At 51.1% G+C, this 18,591-nt stretch overlaps 1 protein-coding gene across 8 annotated transcripts in view; it reads right to left on the bottom strand.

The window, feature by feature from the left end:
• Window positions 1-18,591, bottom strand: part of REEP1 (receptor accessory protein 1) — a 129,673-nt gene that overhangs the window by 33,327 nt on the left and 77,755 nt on the right. For all 8 annotated transcript variants that reach the window (XM_089326171.1, XM_089326167.1, XM_008254156.5 and 5 more), the window contains exons 4-5: window positions 9,022-9,142; window positions 2,981-3,094 (exon numbers count right to left, since the gene is read on the bottom strand). In XM_089326171.1, coding sequence (XP_089182297.1) covers window positions 2,981-3,094; window positions 9,022-9,142 — 235 coding nt within the window. The remainder of the gene's footprint in view (window positions 1-2,980; window positions 3,095-9,021; window positions 9,143-18,591) is intronic.

Here is an 18,591-nt window from a genome sequence, read left to right as displayed (position 1 = left end):
CATTCTCAGTTTCTCCCTGGAAGTATCCAAGGAGAGAAAACAGAAAGTGGGGGGTGGCTCTTTGGTCTGTCCCCTGATGGAGCCTCCACTCAGTCGTCAGAACAAAGACAGTGCCTTCCACCCCCATCACACCCTCTCTCTCATCCCCTCAACTAAATGCAGTAGATACTGAGTGAGAACTGATTAGTGAGCTGAGGTTTTCTTTCCGGGCCAAGACAGGCAGGTCTAAGAGACTGAAAATGAAGCCATGGGTAGGGCAATCAGAAATCTCCACAGGCTTGGGACAGGGTCATTATCACTGCCCCTCTTTCATGCTCAGACGTGTCCTGGTTTGAACAATAAACTACATGGTCACCCCTGGCACAGGTGACTGGGCAGAGTGTCCTTTTCCAGGCAAGCGCTCCAGCTAGCCCCCTGGGGTCATCAACAAGGCGCTAAGGGCTCGGCTAGGTGAACAGCACTGTGCTGGACTCTGGCACACACAACAGAGCGGCAAGAACCATGGCAGCCAGTGGCCACAGGAGGATGCGTTGGTCAGAGACGGACTGTGCACACGACCATGGCGGATGCTACCTGGCCCAGGCATGTGGCAGACCATGCCACGATGCTTCCATGAGTACACTCTGTGATCGATCGCACAACAGTGAAACCACCTAATGACGCATCTCTCCGAACACAGCTGTCATTAATTGGCATATGACTGTGTTCCTCAACTGGCATCAGGTGTGGGGGAAATCAACATTTCCTGACACCCCCATCCCCCGAACACACACACACACACAGTTAATGCTTGCAAGGAGCTAAACCTGCACCGCAGCAGTGGCTCAGAAGCTCACCCTTCTAATCCTAATCGTCTCTGCTCCGAAGGCTCTGGACGGAGCGCTGATAGTGACCTGGGCAGAGCCGGCTGCCTAAAACTCATCTTGGAAGCTTGGTAAAAATAGTCAGGCATGGCCCACGGCCTGATATCCTGATCCAGCACTCCAGAGGAATTACTGAAAAACAGTAAGCAGAGCTTCCTGGGTGCTGTGGGCATCGCAGCCAGATTTGGACACCCGGGTGAGTCACACCCCCCACCACCTGCGCAAGCCACAGTTGCTACGGAAACCACCAGCGCACACGCCAGTTGGATTGGATTTTTAGATATTACTTCTTCGTCATCTTTTTTGGTTGTTTTTAAAAGTACGTATCTGTTCCAGAAATAGAGGGAATTATTTTTGGAAGAAAAGATATGGTCTCTCTCGATGTTCATATTTAGAGAAAAAGCAGAAAAGTTTCCCATATGAGACCAAATTCAACAGAAAGCAGACACCCCCCCCCCCCATTCCTCCTGCCCAGCTAGCAAGAACTAATGAACAGTTGCTTCTATCTGCCTCCGGTTTGAGGTATTTTTCAGGGTGCCTGGCTGGAGGAGTCACAGGCACTCAGAGAGGTGGGCAGTGACAAGCTAACCAGGTACCGGGACAGAGGCTGCTCCAGTTGGAGGTCAACCTGAAAACCTGTGGCCCCATGGGAGTTCCATCAGAATCCAATTTACTCACACGTGGCTGAAGAGCCACTGTGACACATACACCTGCCTACACTCATCACACTCACCGACCGAACCAAGGCTCAGAGCAGAGGGGATGAGCTAGAGAGAGGGTTCCTGAAGCTTTATGTTGGCCCGATGAACTAAGAATTTGGTGATTCTGAATTCAGCTTAAAAATAAAAGCATCAAAGGGTTGCATCTCAAATGGAAGGTTCTTAGAATTCACTGCTCTTCATAAACCCTAAAGGATCTCCTTGGGGTACCAAAGTGGAATTCCCTTCACTCCATCCAGCACCCTGCCATGCAGGGCCCTCACGATGCCAGCTGCAGGACCGGGGCCCACTCACTAAGTGTGCATTAGAGAAGGAGCTAGTCCTTGTTCCTCTCCCTCAGCTCCCTGCAGAACTCCTTGACTTCAGTGGAAGGTGCTTGTCCCTGCATACCGAGTCCTCCTCCCAGAAGAGCCCTCTCTGGTTCACGCACAGAAAGCAAGCTCAGTCCCCTGACCCACCTGACTTTCGGCATCCTCCATGCTGCTGTCTACTCGGGGCCCATGAAGCACCAAGGCCTGCACCAAGGGGCCCCAGACCCTCACAGCACCACCCAGGATGTGAACCCTTCCTGTGCTAAGACAACCCACCTCCCAGCCCTTGCATTGCCCCTCAGTACTTGTGTAGCTGCCTTGTCTCCACCCCCCGCCGGAACAGACCCCTATTCCACATCGGGATTTCGGGGAAAGGGTTGTCCCTGGGAACCTAGGGCGATCTGCTGACTTGACTCTGGGAGGAAATGTGTGACCTGTTGAATTTTCAGGTCTGAAGACATAATGAGAAACTGACCAATGACCAAGAGAGTGACAGGAGACAGGGAACGCGGGGTGCTCCCAGAAAGGGCTGGGTAGGAAAGAGAAAGCAGCAATGTTTGTATCACAACACCCCCAGGAGCAGTTCAGTTCAACCGCTCCAGCTTAGTCATTGCTGCTACACAGCTCACCCAACTGCATGCTGGGACAACTCAGCTCACTCCGGGACCCCTCCCCTTGATCCACGGGGCCATGGGCAAGGAGACCACCCACTTGCTCAGGTGGTCTCTCGACCAGTCCACTTTGAGTTTACACCCTGGGAAACTGCAGAGAGGCACTCCTCTCCCTCCACTTCCTTCTTCCCTTTCTCCCAAGGAAGTCAGAGATTCCCGACCTTGGCTCTCCGGGGAGTTTCAGGGGCTCAGGGAAGTCGTGATGGAGCACGTGTCTGGGATGTGAGTGGGGGCGACTGTGCCTGTGCACAGATTCTCAGTGACAAGATTCACCATTTCAGAGTTCCAAAGGGGCCCCAAAAACACAAGGTGCGCCCGATGGGTCCTCAGCCTGTTCTGTGGGAGCTACACAAACAGGGCAGATGGGAGGGAGTGAGACCCCGCCCAGCGCCAGCGGTCGGGGCCCAGCACAGTACCTTAGAAGCAGCCATCACGGCCGCTGTGGCGGCCACGTTCAAGCCCCGCTTCCCAAAGTGCACAAGGGCATCGTAACTTCGGTCTTTTGCTTGAACCAGGCAATCGTCGATCTCCTGTCAAAAGAAAAACCAGGTTCAGATGCATCTCTGTCCTCTCTCCTCTCTCATGAGCGCTGGGCACAGCAGCCTGCCCCACCGCGGATTCTCACTGGGGACACTTGGCAGCTGTGTGGGAGAACAGAAGAGACACAGTGGAGTGGGAAACTTACTCCTGCAGCGATACCCTGGGTTGGTTTTCTGTAGCCCTCAAGCCTTCCAGGGAGATCTTTGGGGGCTCCTCATATGCATGTTGAGCCTTGACACCCACAGCTGCTCTTTATAACACTCAGAAAACCAGGGGCAAAGAGGATGCCAAGACTTTTCTAACCTTGGACCTGCCAGGAACCGTCAGACTTTGGCAAGCACTTCACTTCTCCACACATAGCTTTGTCTTCTGAAAAATGAGGATGGTGACAACACCTCACTCACTGAGCAGGGTGAGGATCAAATGAGGCAATCCCAGTAAACTATGGAACACAGAGGGTACTTTCAATAAGTGATAAAGTGTTGGGACGGCCTCCACGTGCAGAGCCAGCATCCCATATGGGCACCAGTTTGTGTCCCCGCTGCTCCACTTCTAATCCAGCTCTCTGCTATGGTCTGGGAAAGCAGTGGAAGATGGCCCAAGTCCTTAGGCCCCTGCATCCATGTGGGAGACCCGGAAGAAGCTCCTGGCTCCTAGCTTTGCATCAGCCCAGTTCTAGCTGTTGTAGCCATTTGAGGAGTGAACCAAAGGATGGAAGATGTCTTCTCTCTCTCTCTTTGTAACTCTGCCTTTCAAATAAATAAAAATAAAATCTTAAAAAAATTAAGTGATAAATTGTCAGCTTCTTTATCTTGAAGGGCCTGGACCCATGCAATCCTAAGATGCTGTTATTCCAGTTGTTTGGTTCTGTAACCAAATATTACCCCGACATGTCTACTGATGGCAGGGATCAGGAGGCAGAAGGAAATGGGTGCTAATTTGGTGATAAGGGAAGTCACTTTATGGACACTGAAACAGAAGTAGAAATTAGTAGTCATACAGTGTCATAAAACGAGGTCAAGGTGAGGCAGAAAATAGACTGAGGTCTCCTTCAGGGACCAAATAACGTTATTAGTTGGATTTATATTGACTCTGGTTTACTCTTTTTGTTTCCATGTTCTGAGGCTGCCGATTGTTTTATCACCACAGTGGCTCATTTCAAGTTCAGCAGGACAATGACATTGGGCCTCTGTCTTGTTTGAAGTCCAGCACCTTAGTGGGTTTCCTTTGCTTTGAGGTGTGTTGGCAGGGGTCAGCAAGCCCCTGCTGGATTCCCTATTTAGAAGGCTTCCTTAGGAAGTCGCAGGAGCAAGCCCCCTCATTGTGACAGCCTCACCCCACCACCCAGCTCGAAGGAGTCACCTTGACTTCAACGGGAATGACATGGGGGGACTCAGAGAGGCCTAACATTTGAGGAAGTAGTAAGAGAAGGGATTTGACAGCCAGGTCAAAACAAATCCTACCCTTGGGAGACAGGAAGTGCTGTGGTCCTGGTTCCTACCAGGATTTTCAGAAATGCCTTTTTTTTTTTTGACAGGTAGAGTTAGACAGTGAGAGAGAGACAGAGAGAAAGGTCTTCCTTCCATTGGTTCACCCCCCAAAATGACTGCTATGGCTGGCATGCTGTGCTGATCCGAAGCCAGGAGCCAGGTGCTTCCTCCTGGTCTCCCATGCTGGTGCAGGACCCGAGCACTTGGGCCATCCTCCACTGCCTTCCTGGCCTCCACTGCCTTCCTGGGCCACAGCAGAGAGCTGGACTGGAAGAGGAGCAACCGGGACTAGAACCCAGGGTGCCAGCGCTGCAGGCGGAGGATTAGCCAAGTGAGCCGTGGCGCTGGCCCAGAAATGTCTACAGTAGCCTGCTCTTCCAAAGCCTTCCTCTAGAAGTCCAAACTTTCAGAAGCAAGAGAAATGAATCTGCCAAGACACCCCCAGCGCTCCTATTTGGTGTTGAAGAATCCTACTACACAATCAGTTCAGAAAGTAATGAATGACGCGGTGTCGGAATCTTTTGGCCCAGTCACGTCATTTTTGAGAATTTATTCTAAGATGCTTGAAGGAAGGTGTGGGGAGCAGCTCGGACTAGACTGTTACTGGAATTAAGACTTATTCTATGCACCTGCTCTCCCACAATATGGCGCTGGGAGAGAAGAAAACAGCTTCTACACAGCTGCCTCCAGTTCAACCAATAAACTGTAGGACTTGCTCCTGATTGGAGGAGAGCAGCGTACTCGGCGTGTGGGCAGCCGAGTTGGGATTGGCAGAGGAGGACTATAAAGGAGGAGAGAGACGGCACGCACCAGGAACATCTAAGGGGAACATCTGAAGGAACACCTGTGCAGCCCCCGAGAGAGCCGGCCGGCGGTGTGCCGCTCCCCTGTGGAAGTGGGGAATGTGGCCAGGGGGAACTGCCCTTCCACGGAGGTGGAAGGGACAGTAGCCAACCCGGGAAGAACCAGCAGCAAACCCGGGGAGGGCCGAGCAGACGAAAGGACAGCGCAGGGTCCTGTGTCGTTCCTCCACGAAGAGGGGGAGCGACATAATGGTGCCGTGACTCGGATATGAAGCCTAGGCAGGGTTCAGTGTCGCTCCTCCACGAAGAGGGGGAGCGACATAATGGTGCCGTGACTCGGATAGGAAACCTAGGACGGATAGGAAACTTAGGAGGGAAGAAACGGGAAGAAATGGGAAAATACCAGAGAGAGAGACTAGCAAACAGCCTAGGGAAAAGCCGGACGAAAAAGGTGCCGGAAGAAGCTATTGAAAGCCTAGGCATAGACTCGGATACGGACTACGGGGGGAAGCTGGGAGAAATCTCTAAGGTCGAAAGCGAAAGTGAAACCTAGAACAAACAGACTCGGATGCGGACTGTGGGGAGAGGCCAGGAGAAATGAGGGAGGAGTATTGTTGGAGGAAAGTTTGGGGAAACATACCGGGTAGAGAAAAATGTTAGGGAAATTGAAGCCGCGGGGGGCAGGCCGAGGCGGAGACGAAAGCCATTTTGGGATTCTCAAGTTAGCCCGGGAATAGGGGGCGAAAAGTTGAAACCAGAAGCGGAAATGTAAGCCGGATTGGGATCCGTCTGATTAGCCCGGGGAGCAAAGGACGGGAAGCCAGATCGTGGGGCGGAGACGTGAGCTGGGTTGAATTCGCCAGGCTAGCCCGGGGAACTTGGATTGAATGCTAATGGCGGAGACGCAAGCTACGCTGTGTGACTCGCGGAGGCTGCCACGCGCAGACAGAGCGTGCGGGGCTCAAGTAGATAGGGAACGCGGGGCTAGTGCATAACCGCGGAGTGTGCGCGCAAAGCCGAGCCGCGCAGATGAGAGAGGCGCGGGCTGAAGCGGCTCAGAGCCGGAAAGCCACCGAGAGGCGGCCTCGGGGCGGGCGCCGGGAAGCCGTGGGGATAAGAGAAACAGAAGTTTAGAAGTAAAATGAGAGAAATAGGAATACTGGAAGATAGAAGTAAAATGGGAGAAATAGGAATGCCCAGAGATAGAGAAGTAGAGAAATAGAAAGGCCTCCCCACAATACTGCAATTAGAAGGCTTGGATTCGGTCTGCCTGATTAGTGAGGCGGTGAGCACCTGCGGGCGGCTAGCAGCTTATGCGCCGCAGGTCACCGAAAACAGGCACGTTATCAACACCAATAAGTCACCCCACAACATGGCAATGAGAAGGCTTGGATTCGGTCTGCCTGATTAGGGCGGTAAGCACCAACAGGCGGCTCGACCAGAGTATGAGCTGCAGGTCACCGAAGATAGGCACGAATCAACACCAATAAGCCTCCCCACAATATGGCGCTGAGAAGGCTTGGATTCGGTTTGCCTGATAGGTTTTGTAAGCACCTGCAGGCAGTTCTAGCAGAGTAGAGCATGTGCTGCAGGGCACCGAACACAGGCACGCATCAGCGCCTAAAAACCTCCTCACAACATGGCGAAGAGAGGACCCGGATTCGGTTTGCCTGATTGATAGGACTTGTAAGAACCTGTGGCAACTCTAGCAAGTAGAGCAGAGTGTGTGCCGCGGGACACCGAAGACAGGCGCGTATCAACGCCAAAAAATAAAAAGAAAGGGGGATCTGTGGGGAGCAGCTCGGACTAGACTGTTACTGGAATTAAGACTTATTCTATGCACCTGCTCTCCCACAATATGGCGCTGGGAGAGAAGAAAACAGCTTCTACACAGCTGCCTCCAGTTCAGCCAATAAACTGTAGGACTTGCTCCTGATTGGAGGAGAGCAGCGTACTCGGCATGTGGGCAGCCGAGTTGGGATTGGCAGAGGAGGACTATAAAGGAGGAGAGAGACGGCACGCACCAGGAACATCTAAGGGGAACATCTGAAGGAACACCTGTGCAGCCCCCGAGAGAGCCGGCCGGCGGTGTGCCGCTCCCCTGCGGAAGTGGGGAATGTGGCCAGGGGGAACTGCCCTTCCACGGAGGTGGAAGGGACAGTAGCCAACCCGGGAAGAACCAGCAGCAAACCCGGGGAGGGCCGAGCAGACAAAAGGACAGCGCAGGGTCCTGTGTCGTTCCTCCACGAAGAGGGGGAGCGACAGAAGGAACTAAACTCCTTGCTTGATTGTATTCACTACAGAGTTATCTACAACATGAAAAAATAATGTGGGGCCAGCATTGTGGTGCAGCGGGTTAGGCTGTGCATCCCCTATCAGAGCACTGGTTCAAGTCCTGGCTGCTCTGCTTCCAATTCAGTTGCCTGCTAATGTACCTGGGAAAGCAGCAAAAGGGCCCACCTACATGTGAGAACCTGATAAAGTTCTAGGCTCCTGGTTTGGGCTTGGCCCAGACCCAGCTGTTGTGCCCAGCAGGTGGGAAAGATCTCACTCTCACTCGCTCTCTCTTTCTCCTTCCCTCCCTCCCTCTTTGTCACTCTGTCTTTCAAATAAAATAGAATAAATCTTTTTTATTAAAGAAAGAGATAACCTAAATATCTAGCATTATAGCAACAATTCTTTTTTATTTTTTAAAAGACAGAGAAAGATCTTCCATCTGCTGGTTAACCTCCCAAATGGCCACAACGGCTGGGGCTGGACCAGGTCAAATCTAGGAGCCTGGAACTCCAAATGGGTCTCCTATGTTGGTGGCAGGGACCCAGCCACTTGGGCCATCTTCCACTGCTTTCCCAGGTGTACTAGCAGGGAGTTGGATCAGAGACGCAGAGCAGACAGAACTTGAACCGGTGCTCTGGTAGGGGACGTTGGCATCACAAGCAGAGGCTGTACCTGCCACACAACAGAGCTGGCTCCTGGAAACAGTTCTAGCATCCTGGGTCATTACGAAGACACACTAGACATGTCTTACGTGTCAACACATTTAAGGTCTAGGAATATCAATACTTTATCTATGTTAAGTTTTTAAGGTATTTTATTTTTAAAGATTTATTTATTTATTGGAAAATCAGAGTCACACAGAGAAAGAAGGAGAGGCAGAGAGAGGTCCTCTATCTACTGGTTCACTCCCCAATTGGCTGTAATGGCTGGAGCTGTGCCCATCTGAAGCCAGGACCCAGGAGCTTCTTCTTGGTCTCCCACATGGGTGCAGGGACCCAAGGACTTGGGCCATCTCATACTGCTTTTCTAGGCCATAGCAGAGAGCTGGATCAGAAGTGGAGCAGCCAGGTCTTGAACCAGAGCCCATATGGGGATACTGGCACTGCAGGCAGTGGCTTTATCTGCTACCCTATAGCACCGGTCCCTTAAAGTATTTTAAAAAGACTGTTCTATGTAAAAATTTTAAATAGTCTATGTAAAATCATAGCTGTAAAAGTTGGGGCAGACAAAGAGTTAACTGAGAGGTCTCTTGCTGTAAGATCCTCCATCCTTTTTACTTATCAACTTCTCCTTTTCACTTTTCACTTGCAGGAAGGAGTGAGAGGCAAAGCAGCAGGCAGGGATTACCTTTTCCTTTGACGACAGTGTGGGATGCACAAACTTCCTGTAGAGGAGGCTGGAGCCCTTTGTGTAGGGAGACAGCAGCCAGGCTACAAATGCTATTTTTAGTTCATAATAGAATGGAAACCTGCAGAGACAACAAAACACACATTCCGTTAGGTTCTGAGCAGCTCTGCCCAGGGCCTGTGAATGAGGAGACCTGGTGGGTGGCCTGCAGGCCTCTGGACCCCCAGGATGCAAGGTCCCCAAGCTCTTCCTTCCTCCACTAGACACGTGTGCACACACACCACATAACCCTCAGGCCTCTCCTTGAAAGCAGGCTTTCCTTTTTTTCCCTTCCCTTCATTCTCTTTCTATCTATTCTTTGTTTTTATTTGAAAGGCAGAGAGACAGAGAGAGACTTCCATCCTCTGGCTCACTCCCCAAATGCCTGCAACAACCAAGGCTGGGCCAGGCTGAAGCCAGGAGCCCAGAGCTCAATCCAGGTCTCCCATGAGGGCAGCAGGGACCCAAGTACTTGACCCTTCACCTGCTGCCTCTCAGAGTATGGATTAGCAGGAAGTTGGAATCGGAGGTAGAGCAGGGACTTGAACCCATACATTCTGGTAATGGGAGCACCCAGCAGTGTCTTAACCACCGTGCCCAACATTTGCCTCTTGTGTTTTCTTTTATTGTCAAAGCAAACCAGGGACCAGGTTCTGTCCAGCAATCACCCTGAGATCCTGCCTGGCAATAACAGATACCTCCTGCATGGCAATGTTCATCTAGGTTGGTGCTGGGGCTGCACCAGTCGCCTTAGAAGACCAGGTTCTCACCCATATATCCAATGAGTCAATCACTCTTCACTCGTGGCCAAGAAGACACAGGCACTAGGAGGAGTTACTGACAATCTCAAGACTGAGGATAGAACGCACTTGCTTCTTAGCTGCCTTCTTGGCCCAGAGAGGCACATCCAGGAGCCCAGTGCTTACCGGGAAGGAGAATGTACTCCGCTACTCAAGTCGGGGTGGGCAGATTTGATCCTTTGGATGCCAAGTGTGAGAAGAGCCTGGGGGACAGGTGCACACAACTGTGGTGCGTGAAACCTTGCACACCTGCCAGCCCATTCATTTATTTACCCCACAAACACACATCCAGCACCCATATGTGCCAGCTGGTGCCGAGCTCTGGGGAGACAATGGCGAGCAAAGAAGACCTCATCCCTGTCCTCTGGGAACATCCAGAAACACCAACGAGATGGATACAAGACCTACAAATAATACAGAACAGCCATCTGAGACAAGTGCCACCATGGGCCTCTGCTAGCTCACATGGTGCCTCTGAACACATTAGAAAGAGCCAGCCAGCCCCTTTGACCAGATGCAGTTCTGTGGGCACACTGGCATGCACAATTGGTCTAGATCTCAACCCCACTCACCTCCTTCAAGCCAGATACCTTGTGCTGTGAACAACCTGCACAACCATATTTGGCAGTTCTGTGGTATATGAACCATTAACCGTGTCTTTATATTTTCTGTATTCTGATGCATGACAATTTGGGCCCTTGCTGACCATGGGAGGGCTGCTTCTTCCAAGGTGAGCCAGTTCCCAGAGACAATAAACAGCTCACTTGCAAGTACACCTTCCGAATGCACACTCCACTCACTTCCTCTGCTGGCATCGCATGCTCCTGGCAGCCAGCCACCAGGACCAAGGTGCAGACAACCAGAGAGAGTCCACTGATGTCATTCAAACCAGCCCACCCCAAGCTGCTCACCTGCCTCGCCCATTCCTCCTGGGGAAAGCTCTTGCCCAGTTTCCTCACTCTGCCTGCAAGTGGCTCTGAGTTTCCCCGGGTGGCCTGCTGGGCGCACTGTGCCCTGTTTCCCATTTCTAGAGCTCTGAGTGTCTCCCAGACTTCTTTCTTTGCGACAGTCACTTTCCAGTCTGCAGGTCTCAGCACGGCTCTCTAACACCAAGCCTGGGCATCCTTACAACAGGATGCCATGCAGAAGATGCCTGTGCTAGTTGGAGAGATCAGGCAGCCTCCCCAGAGAAGGGAACCCCAAACAAAAGAGAACAATTTCAGCCCTTCCTTCGTCTTGGGGGGTGGGGGGACTGTAGCTCCCACGGCTCCACCTCCTCCGCCTCTCATCAAAGTCTCCTGGCCTTTTGCTTTCCGCCTTGGCAGCCTCTTCCCAAATATTCCTTAGCAACGAGCGGGCATTTCATGGCAAGGTTGTTTAATGTTTCTCAGCCACAGAGGAGAGGGGCTGACGGAACGGAGGCGCGATTCTCCCACATCTGAACACTCTGGTGATTAATAACGGAGGAACCTTTGTTTTGCAAACAAGCCTTTGCCAGCCCCGAGGGAAAAGCAAATGAGTCTGGCAAGCTTGGGCACCAACACAAGACACACAGATCATCCCAAGGGCATCTGTCACACTGCAGCTCTTTTATCTACATGTAGAAGAGGGAGTTTTTAAAAATAGGTCGTGCGTGCACCATTAAAATATTCTAAAAGTCCAGAGCGCACAGCAGAGTCTCCTTCCACCCCTCCTCAACCCCTAGCCCCTTTTTCAAAAGCAAAAGCATTATCGGCTTCCAGGGGTGGATGTGGGCTGGGCACACACAGTCACGTAAGTGCAGTCAGGCACCACTCAGGCAGGGGGGCACGCTGAGAAAGGCACCACCAGGCCACTGCACCACTGTGAGGACACCACAGAATCCATGCCCCCAAACGCCCAAGCGAAGGCTAATGCTGTCACCAGGTGACAAAGTCTCATGGGACAACTGTCACACTTGTATTTTGTCACAGAATGAAACATCATTGTGGGTCCCCTGACTGCATGTAAAGGATTCCCTTAACTACCCTTTGTATACAGGAGCATCTGAAAGACCCCTCCCATACCTTGCCTCACACTTGCACACACACACACACACAAACACACACACGCCACACAATTAACAGCACACCGTGGGGATTAACTCACACCAGTATCTAGAAGCTGCTTCAACCTTAATGTCTGCATACGGGGTCTAAGCATCGCCCCAGGACCCCCAGGAATGGATATTTGTCATGGTTACTGCACAGCAGAGCTGCAAGTGAACTTCCTGTGTATGCTTCTTTACACACACATGCAAATGTACTGTTAGCATAATTACCCAGAGGCATAATTCTTTTTTTAAAGCTAATTTCATTTTATCTGAAAGGTAGAGAGAGAGAGGCAGAAACCGACAGACAGATCTTCCATTCACTGGGCCAGACCCCAAATGCCCAATACAGTGAGGGCTAGACCAGGCTGAAGCCAGGAGCAGGGAACTCAGAGTCTCCCACACAGCTGGCAGAGACCCAAGTACTTAAGCTACCACCTGCTGATTCCCAGGGGGCACATTAGCAGGAAGCTGGGTCAGAAGTGGAAGTGCCTGGACTTGATCCTGGGCACTCTAATCTGGGATGCCACTTAGCCACTCAGCCAGACATCTGCCTCGAGAAGTAGAGTTTGTGTGTTCTCTTTATCTATAGATGGAAGTTGTACCTCTGTGCGAGGAAGAGGAAGAGGACCTCAGTGCCCATGTCCACGCCCTCACGGTGTATAGCAAACTATAAGAGCTTGTCCTAGGCTATGAGATTAGGGCTGGTAGGATGTGTCTTTATACAATATTTTTTTTTGGTTTGCCTGTTTTAAGATTTATTTATTCATTTGAATGGCAGTTACAGAGAGAGAGAGACAGAGAGCGCCAGATCTTCCAGCCGCTGATTCTCTCCCCAAATGGCTGTAATGGCCACAGCTGGGCTGATCCAAAGCCAGGAGCCGCTCTCCCATGCAGGTGCAGAGGCCCAAGGACTTTGGCCATTGTTCATTGCTTTCCCAGGCCATTAGCAGGGAGCTGGGTCTGAAGAGAAGCAGCAGGGACTCAAACTGGCACTCATATAGGATGCCAACACAGCAGGCAGAGGTTTAGCCCACTACACCACAGCACCAGACCCATAAATAAATAATTTTTTAAAAAGCAGGCTCCGGGGCTGGCACCATGGCGCAGTGAGTTAATCTTCCACCTGTGGTGCCGACATCCCATACGGGCACCTGTTCTGGTCCCGGCTGCTCCTCTTCCAATCCAGCTCTCTGCTGTGGCCTGGGAAAGCAGTAGAAGATGGCCCAAGTCCTTGGGCCCCTGCACCCACGTGGGAGACTGAGAAGAAGCTCCTGGCTTCTAGCTCCTGGCTTTGGATCGGTGCGGCTCTGGCCATTATGACCATTTGGAGAGTGAACCAATGGAAGGAGACCTTTCTCTCTGTTTCTCCCTCTCACTAAATGTTAACTCTACCTCTCAAATAAATAAGTAAATCTTTAAAAAAAAAAAAAAAAAAAAAAAAGACCGAGCAAGCTCCTAACCCCCAATATAAACAAAGAGAGAACAGGAAGAGGCACAGATCACCTTCTTTAGGACAGAATGAAAGTATGGGATGGAAGAAGAGAGACAGTTGGACTCAAGCCCTGGACCACCCCAGGGCTGGCAATGTCCCACATGGCTTTCTCTCCTGGAGGCTGCAGAGAGGGGCTGGCCCTGCCGGAGCCACCCAGCACCTGCACAGAACTAGCACACAGCAGGTTCTACAATGATGCGTAGCAGGGTAACTTCTGGACCACGCGCTCGTACCAAAAGATCTCTAGGTAACAGCCAAGTACTAAGCGAAGACAACCAGGAGCACTTGCCAACAGCAGTACTTACTACTGAGTTCCAAGTAATCTCTACATCACAAGAGACTGAAATTTGGAACTGGGAGGCCCACAGCAGGGGCAAAAGTGGCGCTTCGAAACAAAACTGGCAGGGCTAGGAGCAGGCCCTTAAGCTTCAGCGCTTGGTCCCTGACGACACTGGCTCCTCCCTTTAGGGATTTAGTCTTAGTTTTTCAGATTTTGTTTCCATTCCCTGACTTATTTTAAGCATCTCCTAACACAGCCAGCCTCCCTCCCTCCCTCCCTCCCTCCCTCCCTCCCTCCCTCTCTCTCTCTTTCTTTCTTTCTTTCTTTCTTTTTTGACAAGCAGAGTGGATAGTGAGAGAGACAGAGAAAGGTCTTCCTTTTGCTGTTCATTCACCCTCCAATGGCCACCACGGCTGGCGCGCTGCGGCCGGCGCACCGCGCTGATCCGAAGGCAGGAGCCAGGTGTTGCTCCTGCTCTCCCATGGGGTGCAGGGCCCAAGCACTTGGGCCATCCTCCACTGCCTTCCTGGGCCACAGCAGAGAGCTGGCCTGGAAGAGGGACAACCGGGACAGAATCCGGCGCCCCGACCGTGACTAGAACCTGGTGTGCCGGCGCCGCTAGGTGGAGGATTAGCCTAGTGAGCCGCAGCGCCGGCCCCTTTCCTTTTTCTTAAGTTAGTCTCTGTTGCTTGCTAGAATGGATCACTGGTCCCAAAAACCCATGGCTCATGGGCCAAACCCAGCCTGTCTGTTTTTATAAATAAAGTTTTCTCAAATGATGCCACACCCATCCATTTTTCGTATTGTCTGGGGTTGCTTTCCTGTGCCAAGGGCAAAGTGCAGTGGTTGCAATAAAGATGGGATGGGACAGCCTTGGATGCCCAAAGTACAGTAAAGATGTCCTGATGCCCAGGTAAAGCCAGAGCCTCCCCAGGCACGGGCCTGAAGTCTTGGGCACTGAAACGCATGCAGGCGGGTGGGGAGCGGTGGTCCACAGAAACACCCCCATTTCCTCCACAGTGGCTCCCACTGCACAGGCACAGTCTCGCCTCCCTCCCAAGGCAACCCCTGCCCACTGTGGAGGGGTGGTGAAGTCTAAGAGGGCTGAGCCAGGCATAGCACTGCCCAGAGTACACGCAGGGAATGTGCCTAGAGCACTTCTAGATGAGAACAGGAGTGACTTGGAACAGTGGGCCCTCTGAGGGTGCGACTGTGGGTCTGGGGGAGGAGATGGACTGTTTAGTGCACTTTTGCAAGCTTATTTTTTCCATGAGCACGTATCATTTTATAATTTTTGAAAAACAAAATGAGATCACCGGCCGGTGCCGCGGCTCACTAGGCTAATCCTCCGCCTTGCGGCACTGGCACACGGGGTTCTAGTCCCGGTCAGGGCACCAGATTCTGTCCCGGTTGCCCCTCTTCCAGGCCAGCTCTCTGCTGTGGCCAGGGAGTGCAGTGGAGGATGGTGCAGGTGCTTGGGCCCTGCATCCCATGGGAGACCAGGAGAAGCACCTGGCTCCTGCCATCGGATCAGCACGGTGCACTGGCCGCAGCGCGCCGGCCGCAGTGGCTATTGGAGGGTGAACCAACAGCAAAGGAAGACCTTTCTCTCTGTCTCTCTCTCTCTCACTGTCCACTCTGCCTGTCAAAAAATTAAAAAAAAAAAAATGAGATCACCTCGACAAGTAATGAAACAAGCCTCCCTCCTATCTTGCTCCGTGACCATCCATGAAATTACTGTTTTCATCAGGACATTAAAAAGTTAACCACAAACAGGAAACTGCTCTCAGGAGGCGGTGGGAAGAGGGGGGCAGGGAAGTGAAGAGCGAGCGATGGAGAAGCATGAGTGCAATGGGTCAGCTCCATTCCCGGAAGGGAACAACAGTCAAAGATGCTTCCCGGAAGCCAGGATCATTTTAGGACAGGAGCTTTTACTATTATTAGTATTAGCTCAGAGCTGCTAAGCTGGTGTCCTTGAAGGGCACCTGGGCTCTGACATTCCCCAGGGGTCTGACTCCCCCTGAGAAGCCCCCGACTCCTCATCGCTGGGGGCCGGCTGGGGGCGTGGCCGGGCAGTGGAAGGCTGAAGCAGGCAGAGAAGGTTCCTGAGCAGCCCCTCCCCTGCAGAAGCAGAGCTAGGGCCACCAGAGAAAGGCAAGAGACCGCTCATGGCCTGCTCATGAACTACCTGGCCACCTCCAGCCAGGAGGGCCAAATGAGGGAGCAGGGAGGTCCCCACGCAGGTCAGGAAGAGAGAGGGCTTTTATCCAGACCTGTGTCTGTGCTCAAAACAGACCTAGCATCAGTGCTGTCCACGACAGGGAGGAGCATCATCGGACAGGATTTCCACCCCGTAAAATGCAGCGAGGCTGAAATGCTGAGAACCCTGGGAAGAGGTGGTGAGCCCAGTACTGTCCCCTGGTGCTGTGAGGAGGCCAGGAGGACAGGCAGGGCATCATCACAGAGGTAAGGCTGCATGGTACAGAGTGGCCTGGCCATGCTGTTTAACTGACTACACCATGGCGACTGGGCCAGGCCCACGGCCCTCATCTCTGTGAATCAGACACGAGCCTTCGTGCTGTAGCTCTGCACAAGAGGGCTGCACTCCTCTGGGGTCTCTGGGGGAGAGGAGGTGGCTTGGAAGAGTTCTGCACTTTTTCAAGGAAACTGAGTGCCATTAGCAGTATGCTGTGTTACCTAGATACAGTGCAGGGCAAAGAGGCACAAATTCATGGAATTAGGAAACCTGGATTCCTTCCCTACAGCTTGAGGCAACGATGGCTGAGATGGTGATCTCTCCCATTGGAGGGGAAAGTCAGCCTTAGCTACAAACTAAGGTAATTCAGGACATTGACTACAACAGTACTCACAGAAGCAGTGGTCAGGTCTGTCCCTGGACCTAGGACATTCCATGGGCAAGTTCATATTGGTCCTTTTAGGGTAAGAATAATTTCTTCCAAAATGGAAATATATTTATTATTTTTCTGAGATGGCAAAATTTATTCACACAGCAGACCCAATGCAAAACCAACCCCATGATCCCAAGTTGTAGAAATAATTTTGGTCTCTCTCTCTCACTGTCCACTCTGCCTGTCAAAAAAAAAAAAAAAAAAACTATTAAAAAAAAAAAAAGAAATAATTTTGGCTGGAGCTGGGGCTGTGGCATAGCAGGTGAAGCTGCCGCCTATGGTGCTGGCATCCCATACAGGTGCTGGTTCGTGTCCTGGCTGCTCCTCTTTAGATCCAGCTCCCTGCTAATTGCCTGGGAAAAGCAGGGGAAGGTGGCCCAAGTCTTGGGACCCTGCACCCAAATGGGAGACCTAGAAGAAGCTACCTGGTTCCTGGTTTTGGTCTGGCCCAGCCCTGGCCATTGCAGCCATTTGGAAAGTAAACCAGTGGATGGAGGATCTCTGTCTATCCCCCTTTCTCTGTAACTTTTTGAAACAAATAAATCTTTTAGAGAACAAGAAAATAAATAACCTTCATTAATAAATAAATAACCTTTTAATATACATTTGCAAGTGCACAAATTCACAGCCTTTAGAGTTTTTTTTTTTAGAAGAGAGAGAGAAAGAGTTCTCGTCTGCTGGGTCACTCTCCAAATTTCCACAATGGCCTAGGGGGCTGAAGCTGGGAACTCAGTCCAGGTCTCCCATATGGGTGCAGGAGCCCAACTTCCTGAGCCATCAGCACTGCCTCCCAGTGTCTGCATTAGCAGGGAGCTGGAGTCATGACGTGGAGCTGGGAACTGAGGCCAGGTACTGCAACGTGGGACATGGGTGTTCTCATTACTATCTTAACTACCAGGCCAAACACCTGCCCCCTCCTGTTCTTTAAACATAAACAGCATACTATAGAATATATTATTCACAGACTTCTTCACCCAAGACGATATATCCATAAAAACTCAGCTATGTTTTTAAATTTCTCCATTGCTAGAAATACCTGCAGTATTTTTAAGAGAAAAAAAAATGGGAAACAACTTAAATATCTATGAAAAGGACTTTAGTTACATAAATTATGTTCCATCAATATGATGAAATACTACATGACCATTTAAAAAATAGATAGCTATCCAAGTATTTACGTTCATATGAAAGTATTTCCAAGATAAACTTAATAAGCAAGAGAGGACCGTTAAGTATATTATAACAGCATCATTAAAAAGAGAATGGGGGGGGCATCTGGTGCGGCAGCTAAGACGTTGCTTGGGAAGCTCACACCCCCACTGGAGTTACCGGGTTTCAGTCTCCGCTTCTGACTCCAGCTTCCTGCTAACACACACCTTGCATAGCAGCAGGTAACCAATGGCTCAAGCACTTGCATCCCTGCCACCAGGTGGAAACTGGATTCAGTTCTGGGCTCCCGGACTTGGCCTGGCCTAAGCCAGGCTGCATTGGGTATTTGAGGAGTGAACTAGCTAATGGTCTGTCTCCATCTCCCTGTGTTTGAAATAAATAAATTAAAAAAAAATTTAAATTATGTACACAAAAACAGCTTTTTAAAGAGGATACACAGCTGTGAGTAGTGGTTAGTGAAATGTGTGGGAAGGAAACCTCGATTTTACCGCACACATCTGCATATTGCTTCTTTTGTTCCTTCCATTTTTCTTTCTAATAAATGAATGCTTCTTTGCGAAGCACACTAATTGAGGAATGGTATCTTATCCATCACGATATCCCCAGTGCCTGGGACAACACCTGCTCTTACAAGGTCATTCAATACATACTAACAGAAAGAACAACTTTCATAGACTAGATAATTTATTAACAAAGCTTCAGTTAGGGGCCAGCATTGTGGCACAGCAAGTTAGGCTGCACTTGCAATGCCGGCATCTCCTATCAGAGTGCCTGTCTGAGTCCCAGCTTCCGTTCCAGCTCCCTGCTAA

This window comes from Oryctolagus cuniculus, chromosome 2 (genome assembly GCF_051225735.1).
Source record: "Oryctolagus cuniculus isolate XC-2025 breed Fujian yellow rabbit chromosome 2, ASM5122573v1, whole genome shotgun sequence".
NCBI classification, from domain to species: Eukaryota; Metazoa; Chordata; class Mammalia; order Lagomorpha; family Leporidae; genus Oryctolagus; species Oryctolagus cuniculus.
Note: the sequence above shows the minus strand (reverse complement) of the source record. Positions and strands in the feature narration are given on the sequence as shown.